We start from the raw sequence: 25283 nt of genomic DNA, 5'->3' as shown, positions 1-25283 counted from the left end.
AAATTAATAAACTCCCTAGGCTAATCACAACAAGTTTTCCCTGACAGAGAAACACACAGAAAAATAACTTTTTACAAGCTTAGCTTCCGAGGAGGTAGGATACCTTAACAGCTCTCACTTGGGTGTTTCCCACTCATGCTCTTTTCAGTATAAACAAATAGGTTTATGTAATGGAATACATATTTGAAGAATTCCTTTAAAAAAAAATCACAAGTTCCATTTTATATATACAACAAAATTTTAATTATGTACTGAAAATAAATTACAGGAAATAACTTTAAAATGCAACAGAGGACAACGTCACGATAAACATTCCCACTGAATTCCCTTGGGGGGGGGGGGGTGAGATTGCAGTGCTCAAGAAGATAAATATCACAAATATATCAAAAACTTCAAATGGTCTATGCATTCACACACTGACATGAGCCACAAACATTCCTTCACAGGGACTGTACTCATTAGCCTACCACAGAACCAGATTTTGCCATAAACTACAAAACTTTTAATACAAAATCGTATTTATATATTTATAATTCATATACATGCCCTATCTGTGATTTTAGAAAATAAAAGCTACACACTGTACAGACACTCTTAACTCATAGCTGTAGGCAACATTTTTGGATGGAATTTCTCCCCCAATAAAATTAATGGCATATTTTATGTACATGAAGGCTAAACTGCATAAAGACAGTTCAGTTTCCCAGATATGCATCTCCTTTTAGGGCAGGTTTATAAATTTAAAAAGGCAAGACAAATGTACACCTCAGAATCACTTTCTTAGCTACAGGAGTTGTCGTAATTTCTGTGAAGTTTCTGATACATGCATTTATGTAATACTGGTATTGAAGGCAGTAAAGCAATATATACTTTTAATGTCGTGGCTCAATAAAGGCTTCATTGTCATACCGATTGGATTCTTGATACAATGATTCATAACTTCTCTAAAAATTAAAGTTTCAATGGGACACTGTGTTAAAGAGACTCTAAATAGATTTCTTAAAATATTTCCCTGAAATATCCTTTTACATAAGACAAATTTCACTAACATTAGATTAAGTAAAAAGGAAAAAAGAAAAAATTAAACATGGCACAAGTGTGCATGATTAACTAGCGCTCCTCAGCCAATCTTCATGTCTTAGGAGCCATGAACAGAATGCTAAAAACCAACAAACAATTTCACACTCTGTGGCAGCCATCTGTGAAGCCAGTTATACTAAACTACTTCTACAGTTGATTGTAAACTTTGGTTTATTTTTATTTGAGTTCTCATTGTACAGCAAGCATGAAAAAAAGGGAGAGCGGAGTCCATGAGGAGATGAACTGTCAGTCTGTCTTTAATCTGGCATGATGAGACACTTGGTCAGTCAGGCCTGCTTTGATAGAGTTTGTTACAGACTGCCTTATGTTTTCCTCCATCAAATTATCACCCAGGGGCTTCAATACCTGTGGTATGAGAAATGTGCAAAACAAATAAAAACATGAGGTAAAAAAAGAGTTACATATAAAAATAGATATAAAAATTCAATTCAAAGCAATGAAGAAAATAACCAGGAATGTGGGAAATAAAAAGATGCTTCTCCCAAAAAAAGTTATGATGCTACAAATAATGCAGTTAGACATTTTATAATGCAACAAAAATTACTTTCCTCCTATTCAAACCATTTACAATTCCTATGAGATGGATGTGCAATTCCATACCCTATATGCAGCATCAAATCTGGTATGTATACAGCATTTATGCAGACCGGCCCAGACGGTCCTGCTTATTGTCCTACATGTATAAGTGTGAACACTTCAGATAGAGAAAAAAGTTAAAAATACTGTCTAATTTTTCTTCTTGTTATTGTTGGATGACAGTCTCTGTCGCTGTGCTGATGAAAGAGCACGATGAACCATTCGACGTCTAGTAACTTCAAACAGTTTGGAAAACACCTAAAACATGGAGTGATTTGTTAGGAGAATGACTCAGAATGCCTTGAAGTTAAAGAGTTTAAGTTTAAGACTACAAGAATTTGAGACTTTGTAGGTTTCTCACCTTCCTGGGACTCCTCTGAAGCAAAAGAAAAGAGAAATGCAAAAAAATTTAGACAAGGTTTGTTGACACAGCATAGATCCTCTGACTAGTGATCATCTTACCTCAACTATACTTAAAGTAACTTTACACACTTTAGATTATTCCATTTCCATTTACTTGTTTTCTAATAACGGCACCTCTAAATCCTAGAATCAATGCTGTACCAGAGACGAGTGGTTTTCAAAAGAAGACACTGTACAATTATCAAAATTCATGTTGCAGAAAATTAGTAATGGTCCAACACTTTTAAAGTAGATAATATTTTAAGTGACACTGTGATAGATTTTTTTTTTGAGATTGTGATAGCTCTTAATCCATCTTCTGTCAGAAGACAGCAAAGGAATATGAAGAATGAGATTTTTTTTAAGATATAAAAATTTAAATTTAATATCCAGACACAAACTTCCAAATCAGATCTGAATAAACAGAGCATTTCTCTAAAGAAGAAATATAAAATCCAAATTAATATAGTGGGTCACTGTATAAAATAATAATGACTATTAATAGAAAAGTCAACATCCAATCAACTTATTCAGTCTTTGAATTTAGAGCCAAAACCAACATGCACCTGCATATCTTAGATCTTCAAATAAACCCAATACTTCATTGGCTCAGAAATGGTATCCGAAAACCTTTTACATTGTCCATCAGTCATAACCGTAGCTTTCATTCTGGTCCTTGAAATGATGCTTAAGTATTTCACGATGATCATTTTAATGACAACATCCTTAAATGGAATTTTCTGAATACAGGCAATTCCAAACACCAGTTGGCTGATATACAACAAAGCTTTCTGTAGTAGATACTTGTCAGGCCCAACTTTGAATTCTGGTTTGAGGTAAAAAATCATGATTTGAATTCTGTTTGAAATAATGGATTATGATTAAGAAAAGCTGGTTCTCTGTAGTGCTTCGCTTTTGTTCATTAGTATTTCCATAGCACAGAGGTCAAAGTTTCTTTGATATAAGAGTCCCTATAAGATTGTTCCTTGTAGCACATCAGTAAATCACTACTATCTTCGTGTAAGGCAATGAAGACCTGAATATCACCTAATATTTTTCCCAGCATACAAGCATGCATTGATTCTTGTCAATATTAGTAAGAAACTTTTTGTTTTCCTAAAACAAAAGAATTGCACTTCCAAACTTCTTTCCTTACCTTCCTTACCTTCATGACTCTTGCACTGATTATATTTTCTTCTCTTGGGAAAAAAAAGATCCTTAAGACTCTGGCCCTGCCCACTTGCCTGATATAATCACGCCTACGACCAAGAATCTATCCAAAGGATACTACAGATACAAGCCAACCAAAGCACACTATAATTACAACTTTAAAGGAAGAAAAAAAAAACCCAGTTCATACTTTATATTCAGATTATGCATCTAAAAAAAAAGGAAAATTTTTGCCATTCTCCATATAAAGGAAAAGTAGGTGTGAAAATACTGGGGGCGGGGGTGGGGAATAGGGGACTGGAGGAGGGGTGGGAATCACAGGAATAAGATTAGTCACTGAAAAATCAAAAGACAGATACCAACCTGTTCCCACAGTGTTTCAGCAACCTGATCGATCACTGTTCCAATTTCTCTGAACTCCCCAGAGTATTTCACATATGCCCAAGTACAAAGAGACGTCAGTGCTAACCCCATGACAAGATTACACAAGACGGCTATAGAGTTCAGGCCAACGAAGCCAGTCAGTCCTGAGATTATGTACATGGCAAACATGACCGCAAACAGTGTGGCAGGGGTACGAGCAGCATAGAAGATGTTTTTGCCATCATTGTGCTTTATAAAATTTGCATAGGTTTCTTCAATTTCAGCCTCAAGCTGGTCCTGATAACGACGGCAGAATTCATCTCCACCCATTTTTTTTACTGAACGAAACTGTTTAATCGCCACTTCCTTGAGATCCAGGTGTTTTCGCTCCAGATCTGAAGGTGCAATGTAAGGCTTGTCCCCACCACATACCTGTACAGGAAGGATTACATTAGGACAGATTACATGCTGGAAATGATTCACACTTGAAAGATATTCCCTGATCATAGTTTTTAGTCTCAAAAAGTCAAACCACCTACATGGTTTAGTTTTAAATTTGTTCATAATACTTCACACATTATCATAAGCTGCTTATTTCTTGTATGTTTAACTGACTCAAGCAAAATAAATTTTCTAAATTAATTATACTGGTATTAATTATATATCGATAAAGGCAAAAAGAATTATACTGCAACCTGTACCTGACTTCACCTGACCCAGCGATACACCAAAAGAGTACAAGAGACTGCTGACAATAAAGTGGGTAAAAGATAACGCGTTAAAAAAAGGTACTTTAATGTCTGAGCTAACAAGCTTAGCATAAAAATTGCTACTGGCCTTAACCTAGTATTACTTACATCAGGAGCTACTAATTAATAGCACTCTGAATCATGTGTCTGAAAATATTTCAGTGTGGTCTACGTAATAACTTACTACCTGTATCCTACACTCTAAACATAGGAATTACATTCTTAGTTTATTTCCAGCAGAAATGATAAAGGGAAATTTGGGAATGATGTGACATGACAATGTATAAGGAGCACAAATTGGTTCAATTATTTTAAATACAAAAATCTTCTATCTTATTCTAGTGTCAAATTTAAATTTTAGTTACAAACCTGCTCCATACTTTTGCAATAGACCTCTCTTGCTCCTGCTACTGCAGCAAGATTATTAGCTTCAGCTGTTGCCTAAGAAATAAAATAAAATGTGCCAATTTTATGTGAAATACCCAATGACTATAAATTTTGATTAAGACAACAAATTACGTACAATGACCAAGTCTGAAAATGACTCTCAGAAAATATTATCAACTTCCAGTTTTCCTTTCTAATGGAAGGAAACACCAGTAAAAAGGATATAATAATTGCTGCTAATCAGACTACCTGCTTAATTTTGTTTTGCTTAGGTTTGTTAAAATGGGTTTGTAGAAAATACCACATGTACCCAGGAAATTATAGAAAATTAAAGAGATATAACCCTAAAATGTGTCATCTCCAGGTGCAAAGAATAAGAATTACTCATATGGTCCTATCATAATCAGTATTATACATGATACATTTTTAAATCCACAAAACTGCTTATTGTATGAGTTTTATGGAAAAAAAACACTGATTAATCCACTATAAAACTGAGAAATTGCCCAAAGTAACAAATAAAAAAAAAAAAAGAATTAGGTTAAAATAACATTGTCCCTAAAGAACATCGTTCTTAAAAAAAGAAAAAAGAAAAAAAATCTATATTCACTAGAAGCAGCTCTCAATCATTAATATCAAGAGAAAATAAGCCTTATTTCAAACAACATTCATTGTCAGAGACTCAGAGAACAGAAGCAGCTTGGTTTGGCAAGGCCCATATGACGCTATCTTCTGAAACAGAAATTCTCCTACACTTTTTGAGCAACTGAAGAGAAGGCACCGCAGACCCTCATTTCTCGTGGCCTATTTGTGTGCAAGCTCTGCAATCTGTAGTTATAAAAACTCATAAAAACTTCAGGACCCATGCCTTAAGTATCTAAAATGTGTTTGCATGCAAAGAAGCACTACCCGATTTCCAGCATTTATCTCTAAAGCAAAGATTTTTTTCTCCTCCATAAATAAATGTATGTACAAGGCACACACTACCTGAAGCATGGACTTTGGATGTGGAAGTTCCTCTCCTTGATAAATTTTAATGTAAGCCTAAAAATACAAAAGACTCATTAAATTGATAGACTATGCAATATGGCTCCACATCCCCAAAGAAAGAAAAATCATTAAGTAGAAAAGTGATTCACACTATTATAAGGAAAGTCTAGGCTTTAAAAATCATATACTCTTATCCCAACTAAGTTAACCCTATTCTCAACATTATGAAATGTGTATGCTGCCAAATAATATCCTAGAGAAATATCTCTAAATATAACTCCAACTTGGCATAAAAGTTGTCTCATATTGAAAAGTTATATATAAAATGCCATCTACTTTATGAAAAGAAATCTATAATTCTCCCCCACTGCCAACATTTCAAATAAATATGTAAGAAAATATTTTAACTCTGTATCTTCCTTTGACCAGCTTAAAGTATATTTCAGTTCAAGGAAAAAAAATTACCAAGTTTGTAGTTTAACAGTTAGAAAGAAAGATGAAAGTTTCAAAGTTCCATATAGGAATCTTTCATCTCAACTTTCTACTGACTCTAAATTAATTCATAACTGAACAAAGTGATCATCAAGTGTCCATTAAATAACACAAAAATACACTCTCAGTTAACTGTATTTTTCCTTCCATCTATTTACAACTACTACAAATAAATACAACCTTCTGCAATGGTCTTGCTCTGGCAAGCAAGCTATAAAGACTAAAGAGGAAAAAAAAAATCTATGAATAATTTACTTGAGCTCAGAACCCAGTTTTGATACTTTTAGCTGCTTTTAATCAAGTCCTCAGACTCTAAGGGAAGGCTTTTGTGAGAACTCAAGATGCAGAATTACGCTCCCAATACCTATTATCATTCTCAAATGATAGCGTGGTATTATAATACTATGGTGAATGGTTCTTCTCTCCGTATCAGAGCTGGAGAAAAAGTAGGATAACTCCATAAACAAATAACATCACTGTCTCGAAAGATGCATGTTGTCTGCTACAATCTTAAATATCCTTAAATATTGATACACTCAATTCAAGGCGAAAAAATTAGTTATAAATTTTACTTCTTTTCTTTAAAATGAGAGATTTCTTGTACATACAGAGTTTCAAGTCAGCTATTTTTCTAACTTAGACATAGCCATTTAATGTAAGAATTTTCCTACCTTAAAGTATTCTACAAGATCTCTACAAGTGACTTTAGATCCACTTATCTCTTTTTCTACCAAATTTTCTGGGGCAAGTAGCAATGGAACCAGATTTCGAAGCTCTCGTTTAAACTCGTCATCAATATCTAGTGGACATGAAATTAGTCAACATGTTAGTCAAAAAAAAAAAGAAGAAGCAAAGCAGTCCCCATTGGCAAGAGTTAATAAAATCCTATTTCACAAAATAAAAGTACGATACTTAAGTGTAGATTCATTTCAAAAATCTCATCCAAACACGTCACACTGTCACATCTCCTAGGAAAAAATATAATCCCTCCCTCCCCACTCTACTACCCCATTTCCCTCATCTCCCAATAATTCTTTCAGCTCAAATAAAACTGTGGACTACCAAAACAAATTCCACATCAAGTATTTTAACTAAACTATCCTTTCTAAATGGCAAGCAATTCATGAAATTGTATTAAATTTTAATACTACATTTTGTTTTTCCAGCCATACTATTAAAGTTTTGTCAATCCTCAAGCCTTTTGCCATCATGCTCAAAATAATCCTAAAGCATACACAAAAAATTATACCATCACCCCCGAAACAGGCTTTAATTTTTTTTTTTATTTTTTTATTTTTTTTTTTTGGGGGGGTACACCAGGTTCAATCATCTGTTTTTATACACATATCCCCTAGACTTTAATTTTATCAATACAATATATTGGTACTGCTTTTTAGCAGACTGTAATCAGATGAAATACTGAAATGCTGTTAGCCCTCAGTATTTTCAGAACATCAGTGCTGAGCAACAGACCACATTATAAAATATCTTAATCAATATGTCAGGTGTTTGCAATAAACCAATGGGACGCTAGAAAGACCACACAGAGCACTACAATCACACCGTTAACAATGCATAAAAACGTCCTCCAGTATAAGAGAGAAAATTTAAGGAACCATGTATTTTTTGTAACTTTCAGCCTCTAAAACTTAAGTTCTGATTTTAGCAAGAATGGGAATTCCCACCTTTCAATCTCCCATCAAAACTAGGATTAGTTGCAACTTTAAGACCAGGATGTGGCAAAAGGAAGCAACCAAGATTTGAGAAACAATTGTGAATGTGCTTCCTTACATTCTGTAGCTCTTCATGTTGATTTTGTTTTACCTGGGGGCAGAAGGAGACAAAGTGAAGGTGCAAACAAGAAAAACACATTTTTTAAAGAAAACACACACCGGTACTCACATACACACACTAACTCAGATGTTACTCTAGATGGGTGTTTTTTGACAATATAAAATGTTACTAAAGACCCACTGCTAACCAACTGGTAAGACCCCACTCTGTCTGAAACCAAAAAAGATGTTTTTTCCCATGTTAGCTGCCAAGGATATGAATAAATACAAATAATAATTAACACCAGAACAACAGGTGTGGTTGTGATTTATAAACCAGTAAATAAAGAATTTGCCTTTAAATTACTTACAATGGCAAAGAGAAAAACAAAGTACTAATTTGCCTACAAATAAAAAAAGGTCAGCCCCTGAGCAAAATAACAGATATGGAGAAAAGCTCCAATGCAGTCCAAAGAACCTTAAAAATCTGTTAGGATTTCAGCACTCACTCCAAATGATTATTCATGTTTTATGCTAGTTGTCAGTGTTTTGCAGAAGAGAGGCTGCTAAAGTTAGATTTTTAATAACAACTTATCCCAAAATAACTCACATATTCTCCCAAACTCTTCTCAAAAACCATTCCAAAAAACATGCACCATTTGTCATCAACAAAACCTGGAAACTACCTAAATCTCCACCAAGAAGAGAATGGAAAAACCGTTGCCTATTCATGCGATGGAATACTGCATAGCAATGAGAATAAGAGAACTAAACTACATGCAACAGTTTGGATTAATCTCAGAAACGTCATACTGGGCAAAAGAAGCTGGAAACAAAATAATACACATTGTACATGATTGCTTTCATAAAAAGTCCAAAAACAAAGCTTGCTGGAGGTCAAAAGAATTATTGGGGGGGGGGGGGGGAGGTGGCACTACTTAGTGGATAGAGGCAGGTGCTTCTGGGTGGCTACATGGCTATGTTCAATTTGTGCAGATTCATCAAGCTGCATACTTACGATCTGAGTACTTTTCTGTATCGCTTCAACAATATATTTAAAAACCTCCTTATTTTTGAAGTACATAATTCTGAACTTAGTATGTCTGATTTCTTCTGAACAAACCAGAGAAAATGCTGATGAATGAAATTATCTTTGACAGAGTCTAGAAATGCCTTTCAAATAATCCAAGAATGAGGAGTTGAAATTTTAATCTCATTTTAGGATTAAGAAGATGACATTATACCCTAAGTCTCTGAAATATGGCTGTGAAACTAAATGCATCTTTCCATAGGAAACAAACAAAATTTTATTACCCAAAAGAGAAATGTGCTACTCATGAATAAAGGGATTTTTATGTATCTTTTGTGGATGTCAGCAGGTAGGTAACATCTGACCTGAGGGCTTCCCAAAGTACTTCCATGGGAGGGTACCTTTAGGAATAAAGGATCATGCTTGTGATGTTATTTGCCAGGAATGCCTTGGTGTGGCATTTTGCATAGGCCAGGCCAGGAGTTTGGATATTTGGGTCCTACTTCCAGTTATCAATAATTAGTTAAGTGAGCAAAGGCTAGTCACTTTTCTGGGTCCCAGTTTTGGGGTGGGTGGGTGTGTGTGTGTGTGTAAAGGCTCTACTAGACAATGTTTAAGATCCCTCTTCTCTCTATATGCTACCACTCTATGAGATAGTATTCCTTGGAAAGAGAGTCTCACATCATCTGTGTGCAATGCATGCACACTAGATTATCCAGCCTGTCCCAAACGTTGAGAATCTCAGCTGCACCAGAAACAGACATGCATGCAATCTGAACAGATCAAAAAGTTAGTCTACTTCAAACTTCTATCCTTTAATACTGACTTATTGAAGGGGAAGTTGGCTCTGGAGAGAAATATCTGTTCCTTAATTTCTATTTGAGGGTATTTCTATTGTCCTCTTTCACAGGAGTGCTACCAGTTTACTTCTCATCAATTCTGTACGGAGTTATCTGGGTTAACCTGGGATACTCAATTTGTTCCAATGACACTTAGAGACTGGTAATCTAAGCAGCAGTCCAGGCAGCCCACTCCTTCAGCTGGCTTGGTGTTTATGGTCTCCTCTCTAAGAAATGGGGGCTTACCTGCAATCTCTTTTCAAGGAATTGTTTTCCACCTTCCAAACCATATGAATGTTCATAAGGATAACTCCAGTCTCGAATCAAAAACATTAATGTCTACAGAAAGGAAAAAAATAGAAATCGTTTCTTATAAAATTTTACCAACAATCACTACTTTAATAACTGAAGCATCCTTTACTCCCCCAAAACAATCCTTATCAAAAGTGACAGTAACCAGGGACTTCCTAGGTGGTACAGTGGTTAACAATCCGCCTGCCAATGCAGGGGACATGGGTTTGATCCCTGCCCCAGGAAGATACCCTGTGCCACGGAGCAACTAAGCCCGTGTGCCACAGCTATTGAGCCTGCGCATTAGAGCCTGTGAGCCATGACTATTGAGCCCCAACGAGCCAAAAAATAAATAAACATTTTTTAAAAAAAAAGATTGTGTAACTAGAAGACCAACTAACCTAATTCTAGACTAGTTCTTTTCACAGAATTTTTTATTCATACATGCTTAAGTTTCTCAACTCAGTACTACTGACACTTTGGGTCAGATAATTCTTAGCTGTGCACGGCTGTCCTACATATTGTAGGATGCTGAAGAGCATGCCTGGCCTCTATAAATTAGATGCCAACGGCATTAACTTCCTCCCCAAAACTGTGACAACCAAAAATGTCTCCAGACATTGGCAAATGCCCTCTGGGTGGCAAAATTACCCCAGTTCAGAAAAACTGATATAGGCTGAACAGAGTATATTTTATCATATACACAAAATGACACCATAACCTGCCCAAATATTTCATAAAAGTGATCACTTGAGCCAGACAAGACTGAGGCAGAATCAATGTAACCCAGTAACAGAATCACCAGCGATGCTGTCACACAGGAAGGACTGCACACTCTGACACGCGAAAGGGGAGCGTCACTCTCACCTACTACGACACAGCTAACCAAACACTACTGTATCAACTTGTAAGTCACACGTCAAAAAAGAAACTATCTGAAATTAGCTCTTTTTTTTTAAATTTCTAATGATAAGATTCCTCAGAAGCAAGCAGAGCATATACTTAAGTTAATGTCTGACTTAATATTCTGTACCTAGCATTTTAAAGTAATGAAAAAAACACATGGGGGAGAGAGATAATAAATTCTGAAACTTTTCTATTTGAAACAAAAATAAAGAATAACAGGACTAACCTCAACTTGTAATACACCTCACACACACACAAAACTAGTAACATTTTCTAGTGGTTTACTGTGTATAAAAGAAATTTACATGACTGTCTCAAGTTTTGGAATTAACATCTAGTTAAGAGAAATGTTATTAACCTCTTTAAGTAAAACTATAAAGAATTAATCTATTCATTTGTACTATTTCCTATCCTGTAAGCTGCTACTGATAAGTTGGTGATGACATTACCATAAATTAGTTTCAATTTCACTGGATCTGTTGCTAAAAATGAGTTTGGCATAATGCCCTCATGTCTTCAGAGATACAAGATGATAGCTTTTCATAGATAAATTTTTTTTAATGATAAATATTTATTTACCTGAAATGGTTTCTGGTAGATTTCTTCCATTGCAAGTCTGCCGTATTCTGTAAATAACTATTAAATCAAATTATTTAAAATAATGCCCCCAAAGAGGTTGAAAGAAGACATCTGTAAAGCTGTTCTATATCAGACCACTAGATGTCAGAGGCTTTAAAATCATCTGAAAGCCAAGCATTTAATTTTTTAAGACTGGGTATACATTAAAATTTCTTCTAGTTAAGAATTTGTACATCTGTTTAAAACCATGTAATAATCAATCTTCTTATAATATTACAGGTTCTTGGTGTAAAGTCACAACAAAGTGGGAATTAAATTTTCAATACTTTGGCATACATTCTTTGAGACATACATACTTGCAAGTGTTGAAGATCATCTTCTTGAATATTTTGAGACAAATTATATACCTGTTAAAACAAAATTTTGTTTTTACTAATGTTTTACTTTGAATACCCAGCTGTGTATAACTTTCCCTGTGGAAATGAAAGCTATTTTATACCTGAGCACAAATGAATAACTCAGTCACTATCTTAACCAGTGGCCCATGAAAAGAATTTTCTTTTTTCCTAACAGTCAGGATAAAACATTAAGGGGGGAAGCAGTGGTGGTAAACTATGTAAAAATCATGAATACACACATATGGAGCCAAGAAAGCAGCAGACATAAAAAAAAAAAAAGTATATTATGTAGTGAGTTTCTTTAATGTTATGACATGATTTTTTCTTTTAAGTGAAGAGTTTCCCCAACGATTTTTCTAAGTCAATGAATGTGAAAGGCATAGTTCTACAAAGATAAATTCCTCCTTGGAGCATTCGCAGTATACAGTTTATGTTATTCAGTGGGTCCGTCAATTACCACTGACTATATGGCTAAGTTTTTACTTAAGCAAACTCAGTCTAAATAACATGAAAATCTTAACAGACTGTGGTAGCTTAAAAAACAATAACAACAACAACAACAGTAGGTGGCACTCTTGCCCTCTACAGTTTTTTAGAAGGCTTTCCAAGGCATGTAGACCAGAGGTGATAATGAAAGTTAAGTACTCTCAAGAAAGAGAAATTGGAAAAAAGATTCACTAGTCCAGTCTTTCTGAGTCAAGTCTTTAAAAGATGGTCTAGGAGAAAAGCGGGTGTCCACAGTTGTCACCTCTGCTAAGAAATAACTTATCTCTAAGACAATAGGGTTACTCCAAATATAGAACAATTTGTTCTAACAGCAAGTAAGTGATAATCTAAATCACTTAGAGGTCAAGAATATAAACAGCCAACATAGGCCAGCAAACCTAAAATGATATTCCCAGCTAATTCCAAAAGGGTTCTTAAAAAGTAATCAATGACTGAGGTAATTAAACTCTAGTATTAAACTTAAAAACTGAAAGCATGACCAACCTATTCTCACCCATATGGGCCTTAGCTGTTAGAAAATAGGCCCAGATCCTTTCACTGTCAGGGCCAGGTTATAAATAGCAAAGAGAAAAGATTTGTTTATTGTAGATCATTAGTACTTAGCATATTGTATGATGCTCAGTAATTATTTGTTGAAAGAATAAATGACAAAGGGATCAATGTGTCATTGATCAGCCAGATAACTATGTAAGGAAGGAGAGAAATCTAGCTTCAAGAATCAGGAAAGAAGCAATAATAAAAAATAATTTCCCTGGCAGTCCAGTGGTTAAGACTCCGCACTTCCAATGCAGGGGGCACGGGTCGCGGAACTAAGATCCCACATGCTGCAGCATGGTGTGGCCTTAAAAAAAATTAATCTTCTTGATTATTTAGATTTCTTATGCACTATTTCATTTGGATCTCATTTCTGACTGCACAAAAAACCACATGTGAGACAGGCAAGATGGGCAAAATCTTTATTTTATGATAAGAAAATGGCTGAGTGGCTTTAAGTGGTTGTCCAAAACCAGGCCTCTCACTATCTTTACTATCATAAAGGTTAGTAAACAAGAGAACAACACGGCATGAGTTTTAGGACAGAGAACTTATAATTTAAGGCAAGCCATAGAGCCAGCTAATCTGAAGGAGTATAATGCGATAATACAAACACAAAGATGTGGCTTCCGCTTGCCTTAAGAAAATGGCAGTTGTGCCACCCTGCGAGATTAGAGAAAAAAGAGGTAGGACAAACTGAAAAAAAGACTCTGAGGGTCCCCAAGAACATCATTTAGTTTGTAATGATAGATATCCACATCCCTATAATAAAAAGAAGTCACTTCTCTTTTATCTCATAATAATATCCAAAACTTGTTTCCACTCTGACAGCCAGATACTTCGAATTGAGAAGAAACGAAATGGGAACTTTAATAGAGACTGGGCATACATTCCAGATATTAATGGAAAGCACAAAAATTCCAAGACACTGTGACAGCATCACCTATCATCTACCATCAATAAGAAACATTTCTTATCTCAGGAGAAGCACATACTTTTTAAAATATCTGCAAATATACATCTTGATACATCATCACCAGCTGGACTTAACCACCAGACTTCAATAATTCATTTTTCCTCCAGAGAACTATCAACCACAGATGAGCTCAGAAAAGAGAAAGTAAAGAAATACAAAATGACCTGTGGTGGTTTAATTCAGTCCAATTAGTCTAAATCATACAGAAAAGAAACAGCTTAGCTCAAAGAGATTAGAACTTGACAGAACACCAAACATAACTAGGGCATAGCTTAAGTGAAAAAACGAAAGGATTTTACCTCTTTCTAAATGAAACAGGTGCTTTAAGTCCTTAGTTTATTATATAAACATCACTTAGGTTTCTTAAGTTAAACAAGAATTAATTATTATACCTCTACCTCCGTTAGTTAAAATAATCAAGTACTAGTTGTCATACATATCGAGTAGAAAACTAAATTTAATTACTTGGTTTTGTTGTTTGGTTGGTTGGTTTAGCCAAAAAATAAAGATATACTCTACATTTTACTGTATCTGGCCATATGACTGAATTCAACTGAATTCAATTCAACTGAATATCCTTGAATTCAATTAAGGATAACATGCAATAATATACATTCCTTTAAAAGGAAAAAAAGCATAGATGCTATATGATGAAATACCAAAGGGATTTGGCTATTGGTTCATTGCTTCTCTGGTAAGCACTAAAAGTCTGCAATTTCACACTGTAAGCCAGAACAAGCGTAGAAATGTAAATAACCAATACGAAATATAAATACTTTCTCTAATTTTAATCCTTTTTTTTCTTCAATCAAAGGCATTTTGAGGAAGAGCATATTAGGATTATCTGAACTGATCATACCACAGCATCTCTGTGTCTCACCTGGACGGAGCTAGTCATAGTGCTCAGAGCAAACACTGTTGCACAATCTTTGATAGTTGACTGGCTATCAAAGGCACCCTGGGTATCCATTAGCAGCACAGCCACCTAGGAATTTAAAAGTTTAAAATACTAAGTAAAAAATTCACCAATAGAGACTATAAAAGTCAAATATAAAATGGTTAATATCAAAATCAGTAATTAAGAAAAATACTCTACGTTAAATATCTCACACATTTTGACATAATAATATACATATGTTAAAGTTATCAGATATTAATAGTTCTGTGTTGTTTCGCTCAAGAAAGAATATGGAAGAAAAAAAACAGTAAAAAACTACAAGGAGAATTTTACTTTTGTTCCATTAGGTCTCTCAATCACAAATACTTCATTCCAGACTTGTATGCCTGTTGTTTCTCTTTCGCAACCACCTCGCCATGTAAAGCCAGTCAATGGTTCATTGTTTCCACCAATCCAACTTTGAGAATCCTGTTAAAGTCAAGCACAAATATAAAATAAAACACATAAAAAATAAGAAATCAAAAGGAATGTAAGAAATCACCCACTCTTCACAACTACAATCTAATAAAAATTAAAAAAAAAAAATCATCCACTCCCTATTTTTTTATAGATAAGGAAGGTACATCCAGAAAGTTAAAATATACTGTTACATTACACAAGTAGTTACAAAAACAGTCCCAAATCCCATCTGGGGTGCTTCAACTCAGAGAGATGCCGTTCTTCCTCCAAACCTGAACCTTCTTGAACCTGTTCACATTTTCACACTCCAGGCTTCCAGATAAGTGGGGTCACACCCACTTTCCCCTTTTTGAAAAGATTTCCTATGTTTAAAAATCATAAAAAATAGATACCACCTATTTTGACACCTCCCTGTACAAAACTAAGTTCCAGACAGAATGGCTGTCAAAACAGCACTGCTCTTAGAATAGCTTATACTAAAATGTTTTCACACTGCCTTAATTTTCTCTTTAAAAAATACCAACTTTAAAAATAACCACAAGACTTGTTTGAAACCAGATTCAAACAATCCAACTATAAAAGCCTTTTTCGAAACCAAAAGGGAAATCTGAGTTCAAACTGGGTATTATATTAGATGGTGTTAAGTTGGAGTAAAGATGATTTTTTGGTGTGATAATGGTTTTGTGGTTGTATTAATGATAATAATAAAGTCCTTATTTGTTAAATGTTCAAGTATTTATGGTGAAAGAACATGCCTGGCGGGACTTCCCTGGTGGCAGTGGTTAAGAATCCACCTGCCAATACAGAGGACACGGGCTCGAGCCCTGGTCAGGGAGGATCCCACATGCCAAGGAGCAACCAAGCCCATGTGCCCCAACTACTGAGCCTGTGCTCTAGAGCCAATGAGCCACAACTACTGAGCCCATATGCCGCAACTACTGAAGCCTGCATGCTGAGAGCCCAGGCTCCACAAGAGAAGCCACCACAATGAGAAGCCTGCACACCGCCATGAAGAGTAGCCCCCGCTCACTGCAACTAGAGAAAGCCCGCTCACAGTAACGAACACCCAGCAGCCAATAAATAAATAAATTTATTTAAAGAAAGAATATGCCTGGCATTTGCTTTAAAATACTTCAGGAAAAAAAAAAAAAGAATAAAATGCCAAACAGGAAAACAGATGAAGTTAAGATGAGTAAAATGTTGATATATACATGGGGGTTCATTACACTCTACTATTTGGGGATACATTTAAATTTTTCCATAATAAAATGTTTTAATGTACATCACAGGGCTAAACTGTTATAATTAAATATTATAAAATTATACAAAAGTTAATATACTATAATTTATCTAGAAAATTAAATCTGGACTATAATAAATGAGTTAACTTTGACACATAATTAGAGCCCTATACTTTAAGTATACTTAAAGCCCATATACCCTTTTCTCAAAGTACCTCCTCCTAACAGGAAAAATTCCTTTGTTTCAGAAATATTTCTAATAAGCTTCAGTATATAGTCAAAACAGATATCAAAGCTCAAATTAGGGGTGGAGAAAAGATGTGCAAGGTAGGCTCTATGAAGGATGAAGCAATTTATGAAAAGGAGATATAAGGTGGGGGAAAATGTGTTGTCCAGACTATCACTACCTAATGTGAAGATCAGTCTCAAACGTCAAACCATCTACAATTATTACTATTCCATAAAACTCCCATCTCCAGTATGTTACCAACCCTATCAATTACAAAGTTCTCTTGGACTCTCTTTTTCACTTTCCGTATCTTCCACTTAAGGCCCTCATCCCTCTGTTGGTCACAAGGCTGCCACATGGCACAACTCCATTCACACTATATACTACGGACTTGTGCTTCAGGAGGCACCCTTCACAGGGATTGGAGGATTAACAGTACACCCTAGACAAGCCCCTGGGTGGTCTTGCCCCTGGGCTATGCTTTAAATGCTTCAAATAGCCTCGATCCTCCTTGTCATACCCTGCAACCCAGCCTTTCCACAGTCACTTAGTTTTCTCAACAAGCAATGTAATCATGCCATTGTCCTGCTAAAAAGTCATTTATTTACAGGACCATCTGGACACCTGCTGCATACAATCCACTTTTAATTTACTTTTCCTATCTCTGCTCTGGATAGTACTCTTAAGTTCCCCCAACACACACACACACACACACACACACACACACTACCACACCAAAAAGGTCACTATTCCCAAACACATATGTTGTTTAGCATCTCTATACCTTTGTTGCACCTGCTCTGCCTAGAATGAGCCAGCAGTCAAGAAACTCCGACTTTTCTGAACTCTTAAAGCATATTACTGACACTGCAGGTGGTTATCTTTAAATAGCTCTGCATGCAGTTCTTATGTGAGTATTAAGAGCACAGGCTGTAAATTCCAGTTTTGTTTACAAAACTGTTCCTACCAAAAGTGCCTTGCCCTATTCTAGGCTCTCACATGTGGCTTCTCATTCCCCAACAACGTCAAAGTGGTATTTAATGAACTGATTATTTTTAAAAGGTCCAACCTACACAAGAACTTAAAAGAATCTACCCTATTAGAGAAATCTCTTTCTATTCTACACATTACTTATGTATCGTTTCCCTTTCTATCCTACGAGAATGTAAGTTCCATGAAGAAAGAAAGTTTCGTCTTTTTTTCTCTCAAAACATAGAATAGTATTCCCAGAACAGAGGCTACTGCCTGGCTTGCAGTAGGCACTCAAAATATTTGCTCAATACATAAATACATTAAAATTTTTAATTATTAAGCTTCAGTGTGTTCCCTTTTGAGCATGGGTAAGGGATACATAAGAAATATGATTCTTTTAGTTATTCCTAGAAACAATACAATTACATGAACAAGAGAGTAAAAATAAATTTTTAAAAGTATAGATGACTTAAATCATAGGCTAAGATGTTTGTTAACCTTACCCTCTCCAAAGAAACTTTAAAAAGAATCAGTGTCTCATTTAAAAAATCTACTGACTATATACCATCTCTTCTTAGTTTACCCTGTAATGGAAATGTTTACTAAATTGAGTAGTTAATAAAAGGACAAAAGAAAAGGCAAATCAGAGAAACTAATTAAAATCAGTAAGTTTTGATATTTCAAAACATGAAATTAAGAAGTCTTGCTATTTCTCTAACATACTGAATACTGATAAATTTAATACATTCATATATACTTATTCAACAAATATTTATTGAACCCCTACCATGTGTCCTAGGTTCTAGGGATACAGCAGTGAAAAAGAACAAACATTCCTGCCCTCAAGGAGCATTATTACGAATACTAGAAGCAGCCTTGCTGATAACAGATTCTATTTGCTAAAGCAAACTTAAGAACTTGAAAAAGAGCAATCTGATACCATTTACTACTGTTGGGACAAAAAAGGCCTTAAAACTCAGAATTTCAAAAATGATTTTAATCCTCCAGTAAAATAAAAAAAAATCTTGAATAAATCTCAGTTGCAAAAGGCAACATGAAAACACATGAACTTTGGGACTTCCCTGGTGGTCCAGTGGCTGAGACTCCGTGCTCCCAAAGCAGGTTTGATTCCTGGTCAGGGAACTAGATCGCACATGCACATGCAGCAACGAAGATCAAAGAAAGACCCCACGTGCTGCAACTAAGACCCGGAGAGGAACCGGGTGGGAGGGACATGGGATGACACCTGAACTTTAAATGTAGTCAAATATTATAGTCAATAAACATAAACTCTTGCCAAAAAGACTTACCAATGTAATATAATTATCAACAATAATGAACCCCCTACCTACTCTACATAATAAGAAACAAATTCTTATTTCATCATAGGAAAGATAATATTCTCTAGCAACAAAGTGAGAGAATAGCTGGTAAACTTGAAACAGAGAGTTGGTGGTCCAGACAGCTCTATATGTATCAGAGCACAAACCCTGTTACCAGGCCTACTGACTCCAACAATGGGCAGGTGGGAAGAATAAAGGCTCATTCAGGAGCCATAACAACTCATCACAGCTAGGAGGAAAAGGGACAAAAGGATAAAATTAAAGATCCAAGTAACTGTAAAATAAAAGAGCAGATCCTTCCTAGTTATGAAGCATTCCCCATAAAAACATAACAGATGAAAATCTTAATCTATATAAAACTAGTACCTAATTCAGGAGGTAGGTTATTAACACAACTAGTACCTAATTCAGGAGGTAGGTTATAAACACACAAATTAGTGGATAGAATGAATTAATATAAACATTCTGACCACCAAGCATAATTTAGAATTTTTATTTGCATATGTAAGAATACTCTGCAAGTCCTAGAACAAATTAAGAAACATTAGACTCTTAAAACAGTTTTTAAACTGCCTTAACCTCTTACCCACCTCCATGTCCAACTCCTCCCTTTTGGGGTTGGATAAACAGATGACATTATGACTGACCCAAGGCACAGGCTCAGACAAGGACAACTATATCAACCTATGTACATGCTAAAAAAGAATAAGTTTAAATAACCTTTTTTTTAAGATTCTGGTTAGAAGGTGACCTTGACCTGGAAGACATTATGCTAAGTAAAATAAGTCAGATACAAAATAACAAAATTATATGATTCTACTTATATGAAGTACCTAGAATAGTCACACTCACAGAGACAGAAAGTAGAAAAGTGGTTATCAGCGGCTGGAGGAAGGGGAGGAATGAGGAGTTTAATGTGTCCAAAATTTCAGTTTGGGAAGATGAAAAAGTTCTGGAGATGGTGGTGATGACTGCACAATAATATGACTATACTTAATGCCACTAAACTGTACACTTAAAAATGATTAAAATGGTAAATTCTGTTACGCATTTTTTAACCACAATTTTTTAACGGTACTCGAGTGCTACTAGAACAGAAAAAGGAAACACCTCTAGTGTTAAATTAAGGTTTGGCGCGCAGATTTGACTTTATAGTCTTACACTGGACTTCCAGTCTCAATGCTCCCATGTATAAAGCTAATGCAAAAAGCACACCAGCCTCACTACAAGAAAAAAGCTCAATTTGAAAATCAATGAACAAACTTTCTTAGATCGGAGAATCGAGGTCACATGGCAAACTGCACACCGAAATCTGGAGAGACAGGCAAATACAAAGAATCACAAGCTGAGGTCAGTTTACCAGGAGCAGAAGCTGCTGCAGCAACTGGCAGAAACTTCTAAATGGTAATTTGGACAAACTGCTGGCAGCTAAAAGTGGACTAGCTTAACACCTAAGAACTCTCGTGGAGGTTCAGGCTTCATAGGCCCCCATTTTCTTGGGTTTTACCTCAAGGAGCTTCCCGAGGCTCTATTTTTTTTTTTTTTTTGGGTCACATGGCACAGCTTGCAAGATCTTAGTTCCCCAACCAGAGACATAACCTGGGACATGGCAGTGAAAGCGCTGAGTCCTAATTACTAGACTGCCAGGGAATTCCCTGCAACCATTTTCAAATACACTCAGAGGAAAGTAAGCACTGAGAGCAGTCCCCATTAGCAAAGGCCTGCCCTCCAAGGCAAACTACCTTACCACAGCCTCACCTAACCCTGGGAAAGGGCAACTCATCAACTCCAGCCCCCTCTATCCTTCCTCTCTCAAGTAAGCAGAGAAACAAAATATTGTTAAGCCTAAGAAACACTTCTGAAGGCCACAGCCCAGGGACTCAGGCCCACTTACAAAGCTGAGATTTAATCATAAAATGATATAGCTTTCCTCACCCACACCTTTCCACCACATCAACCAGGCTCCACTAGGATGACAGGCAATTACAGCTGAGAAAGCTGCAAGACACAGAATTCTATTTAAGGAGTTCTAGGGAAATCCAAGGACAATGGGGGGGGGGGGGGGGAACTGAAGTCTCTGGGATCTAAAGCAGCAGAAAACATTAAACACCTCTCTGAACTACAGCTAGACTAACATAAAACCTCACCCTAAAAGCTTAACTGTCAGCTCCTATTTTCTGATAGTTCATGTCTGACTTTCAACAAAAAAATTACAAGCCATGCCAAAAGGTAAGGAAAAACAGACTGACGTGACAAAGCAACCATCAGAAGCAAACTCAGATATGATGCAGATTTTGAAATATGAGATAGTAAATTTAAAATAACTAGGATTAATATCTTAAGGGCTCTAATGAGAAAAGTAGAAAATGCGCAAAAGCATATAACGTAAGCAGAGATGGAAACTCTAAGAAAGAATCAAAAGAAAATGCTAGATACAAAAACACTGTAATAGAAATAAAGAATGGCTTTAATACACTTATCCACAGACTGGACATGGTCCAGGAAACAATCAGTGAACATGAACACATATTCAACAGAAACTTCCTAGCACAGTGGTTGAGAATCCGCCTGCCAAGGCAAGAAGGTTCAATTCCTGGTCTGGGAAGATCCCGTGCACCACAACTACTGAGCCTGCGCGCTACAACTACTGAAGCCTGTGCACCTAGAGCCCGTGCTCTGCAACAAGAGAAGCCACCATAATGAGAAGCTTGGGCACCATAACAAAGAGTAGCCCCCTCTCACCACAACTAGAAAAAGCCCATGCACAGCAATGAAGACTCCATGCAGCCAAATAAAATTTTTTTAATTAAAAAAAAAAGAACTGTAGGACAATTACAAAAGGTGTAATATAGGTGTAATGGAAATACAAGAAGGGAGAAAGGTGTAAAAGAAACATCAGAAGTAATAATGGCTGTGTATTTTCTAAAACTAATGACAGATACTAAAAAACATATCCAAGAAGGTCAGAGTACACAAAATAAGATGAATACCAAAAGATCTATACCAGGCATATCACAGTCAAGTTGCAAAATAACAAAGACAAACAGGAAATCCTGAAAGAAAACAGACAAAAAAACACTTTACCTATAATGGAACAAAAAAGGATAAGAATCACTTTGGACTTCTCATCAGAAACCACACAAACAGGAAGAGAATGGAGTAAAATATCTGAAGTGCTGAAAGAAGAAAAACACCAACCTAGAATTCTATATCCAGCAGTTATCCCACAAAAAATGAAATCTTCCTTAGACAATAACCGAGGGAGATTGTGACCAATACACTTGTCTTGCAAGAAATGTTAAAAGTTCTTCAGAGAGAAAAAAAATAATAAAGGTCAAAAACTCAAACATATATACATAAGAATGTCAAAGGAAGACAAGAAAGTAAAAGAAAATCTTTTATTCTTCTTTCTCTTAATTCATCTGATAGACAACTGCTGTACAAAGTGCTAACAGCAACAATGTATTGGGTGATTATGGTAACATACACAGAGGAAATTAACAACAACATAAGGCATAGGAGGGAGGCACTGGGAATACTCTGTCATAGTACCTACTCCACTCATTGAAGCAGTATAGTAATATTCTAAAGTAGACTTAGTTTAGTTGTAAATGTACATTGCAAACTCCAGGCAACCAATTTTTTAAAAAACATTTAAAGAAGTATAATAGATATACTAAGAAAGAATAGAATGTGGAATCATATAAAATAGTCAAAGCTAGAGAAGGCAGAAAAAGAGAATAAAAAAGAACAAGTAGAAAATAATTATGAACATGAGAAATAATAACCCAACCCCATCAAAAATCACTTTAGATGTGCATGATTGAAATAAACCAATTAAATGACAGAAAATGTCACTGTGGATTAAAAAAAAAAAAATCTAACTATTTGTTGTCCACAAAAAACCCAGTTTGAACATAAAGAAAAGGAATGGAGGAAGATATACCAGCTTGACACTAATCAAACAAAAGCTAGAGGAACTATACTAATTTCAGACAGAGCTGACTTAAGAACAAGGAAATTATCAGCATAAAGAGCGGTATTACATAATGGTAAAGGGGTCAATTCTCCAGAAAAACTTAACCATCTTTAATGTGTATGCACTTAACAACAAAGCATCAAAACATGTGAGGCAAAAACTGAACTGCAAGGAGAAACAAGGCAAATCCACTATTATACTTGGAGACTTCAACACCCCTCCATCAGTAATTGACAGATCCAGAAGACAGAATATCAGTAAGGATATAGTTGAACTGAACAGCAGCAATAATCAAGTGGATCTAATTGACATTATATTGGGTTGGCCAAAAGGTTCATTTGGTTTTTTCCAGAAGACGGCTCTAGTAGCACTTAGCTGTCTTTAACTTCATTCGAAACAATTTTGGTAGATTGTATTGTGAGCTGTCATATCATTGAGCATTTAAAAAAAACCTATCAAAATTGGTGAATTTTTGTGTAGCCACTTTAATATAGAAGATGGAAGGAAAAAAGCAACATTTTTAGAATACTATGCTTTATTATTTCAAGAAAGCTAAAAACACAACTGAAACGCAAAAAAAGATTTGTGCAGTGTATGGAGAAGGTGCTGTGACCAATCAGATGTGTCAAAAGTGGTTTGTGAAGTTTCGTGCTGGATATTTCTTGCTGGAGGATGCTCCACAGTCGGGCAGACCAGTTGAAGTTGATAGCAATCAAATTGAGACATGCATTGAGAACAATCAACGTTATATCACGCGGAAGGTAGCCAACATACTCAAAATATCCAAATCAAGTGCTGAAAATCCTTTGCACTACCTTGGTTATGTTAATCGCTTTTATGTTTGAGTTCCAGTGAAGCGAAAAAAAGCTTCTTGACCATATTTCCACATGCAATTCTCTACTGAAACATAACGAAAATGTTCCGTTTTTAAAACAAATTGTGACGGGCAATGAAAAGTGGATACTGTACAATAATGTGGAACGGAAAAGATTGTGGGGCAAACGAAATCAGCCACCACCAATCATACTATAGCCTGGTCTTCATCCAAAGAAGATGATGTTGTGTATATGGCAGGAGTGGAAGGGAGTCCTCTATTATGGGCTCCTTCCAGAAAATCAAAAAATTAATCCCAACAAGTACCGCTCCCAATTAGAACAACTGAAAGCAGCACTCAACGAAAAGCATCCAGAATTAGTCAACAGAAAATGCATAATCTTCCATCAGGATAAAGCAAGACCTCGTGTTTCTTTGATGACCAGGTAAAAACTGTTACAGCTTGGCTGGGAAGTTCTGATTCATCTGCCGTATTCACCAGACACTGCACATTTGGATTTCCATTTATTTCGGTCTGTACAAAATTCTCTTAATGGAAAAAAATTCAATTCCTTGGAAGACTGTAAATGGCACCTGGAACAGTTCTTTGCTCAAAAAGATAAAAAGTTTTGGGAAGATGGAATTATGAAGTTGCCTGAAAAACGGCAGAAGGTAGTGGAACAAAATGGTGAATGTGTTGTTCAATAAAGTTCTTGGTAAAAATGAAAAATGTGCCTTTTATTTTTATTTAAAAACTGAAGGCACTTTTTGGCCAACCCAACAGAATCCTTCATCCAACAACTACAGAATACACATTCCTCTCAAACTTATACAGAACATTTCCAAAAAACAGAACATATCCTGGGCCTGAAAACACACCTTTAAATAAATTTTAAAGAACAGATCATACAAAGTATGCTCTCAGACCACAACTGAATTAAACTAGAAACCAATAACAGAAACATAGCTGGAAAATCCCAAAACAGTTGGAGTTTACACAACACACTTCTAAATAACACATGGGTCAAAAAATCTCAACAGAAATTTTAAAATATTTTGAACTAAATGAAAATGAGAATACAACCTATGAAAATATGTGAAATGCAGTGAAAGCAATAGCTAGAGGAGAATTTATAGCAATGGGTGCATATATTAGGAAAAAAGATCTAAAATCAATCATCTAAACTTCCACCTTAGCAAACTAGAAAAGTAATATAACCTAAAGGAGCAGAATAAAATTACAGCAGAAACCAATAAAGCTGAACACAAGAAAACAGGATATCAACA

At 35.6% G+C, this 25283-nt stretch overlaps 1 protein-coding gene across 3 annotated transcripts in view; it reads right to left on the bottom strand.

Moving 5' to 3' along the window:
* Positions 1-219: 219 nt before the first annotated feature.
* Positions 220-25283, bottom strand: part of ATL2 (atlastin GTPase 2) — a 58431-nt gene continuing 33367 nt past the window's right edge. For 2 of the 3 annotated variants that reach the window (XM_057740950.1, XM_057740951.1), the window contains exons 3-13: positions 15294-15428; positions 14943-15047; positions 12004-12054; positions 11648-11704; positions 10118-10210; positions 7916-8054; positions 6902-7029; positions 5736-5792; positions 4731-4802; positions 3613-4044; positions 220-1446 (exon numbers count right to left, since the gene is read on the bottom strand). In XM_057740950.1, coding sequence (XP_057596933.1) covers positions 1327-1446; positions 3613-4044; positions 4731-4802; positions 5736-5792; positions 6902-7029; positions 7916-8054; positions 10118-10210; positions 11648-11704; positions 12004-12054; positions 14943-15047; positions 15294-15428 — 1389 coding nt within the window. In that variant the 3' untranslated portion in view covers positions 220-1326. The other variant, XM_057740952.1, reaches the window with a different exon arrangement.

This window comes from Hippopotamus amphibius, chromosome 7 (assembly GCF_030028045.1).
Source record: "Hippopotamus amphibius kiboko isolate mHipAmp2 chromosome 7, mHipAmp2.hap2, whole genome shotgun sequence".
Lineage (NCBI taxonomy): Eukaryota > Metazoa > Chordata > Mammalia > Artiodactyla > Hippopotamidae > Hippopotamus > Hippopotamus amphibius.
This window is presented reverse-complemented; position numbering and strand designations above follow the sequence as displayed.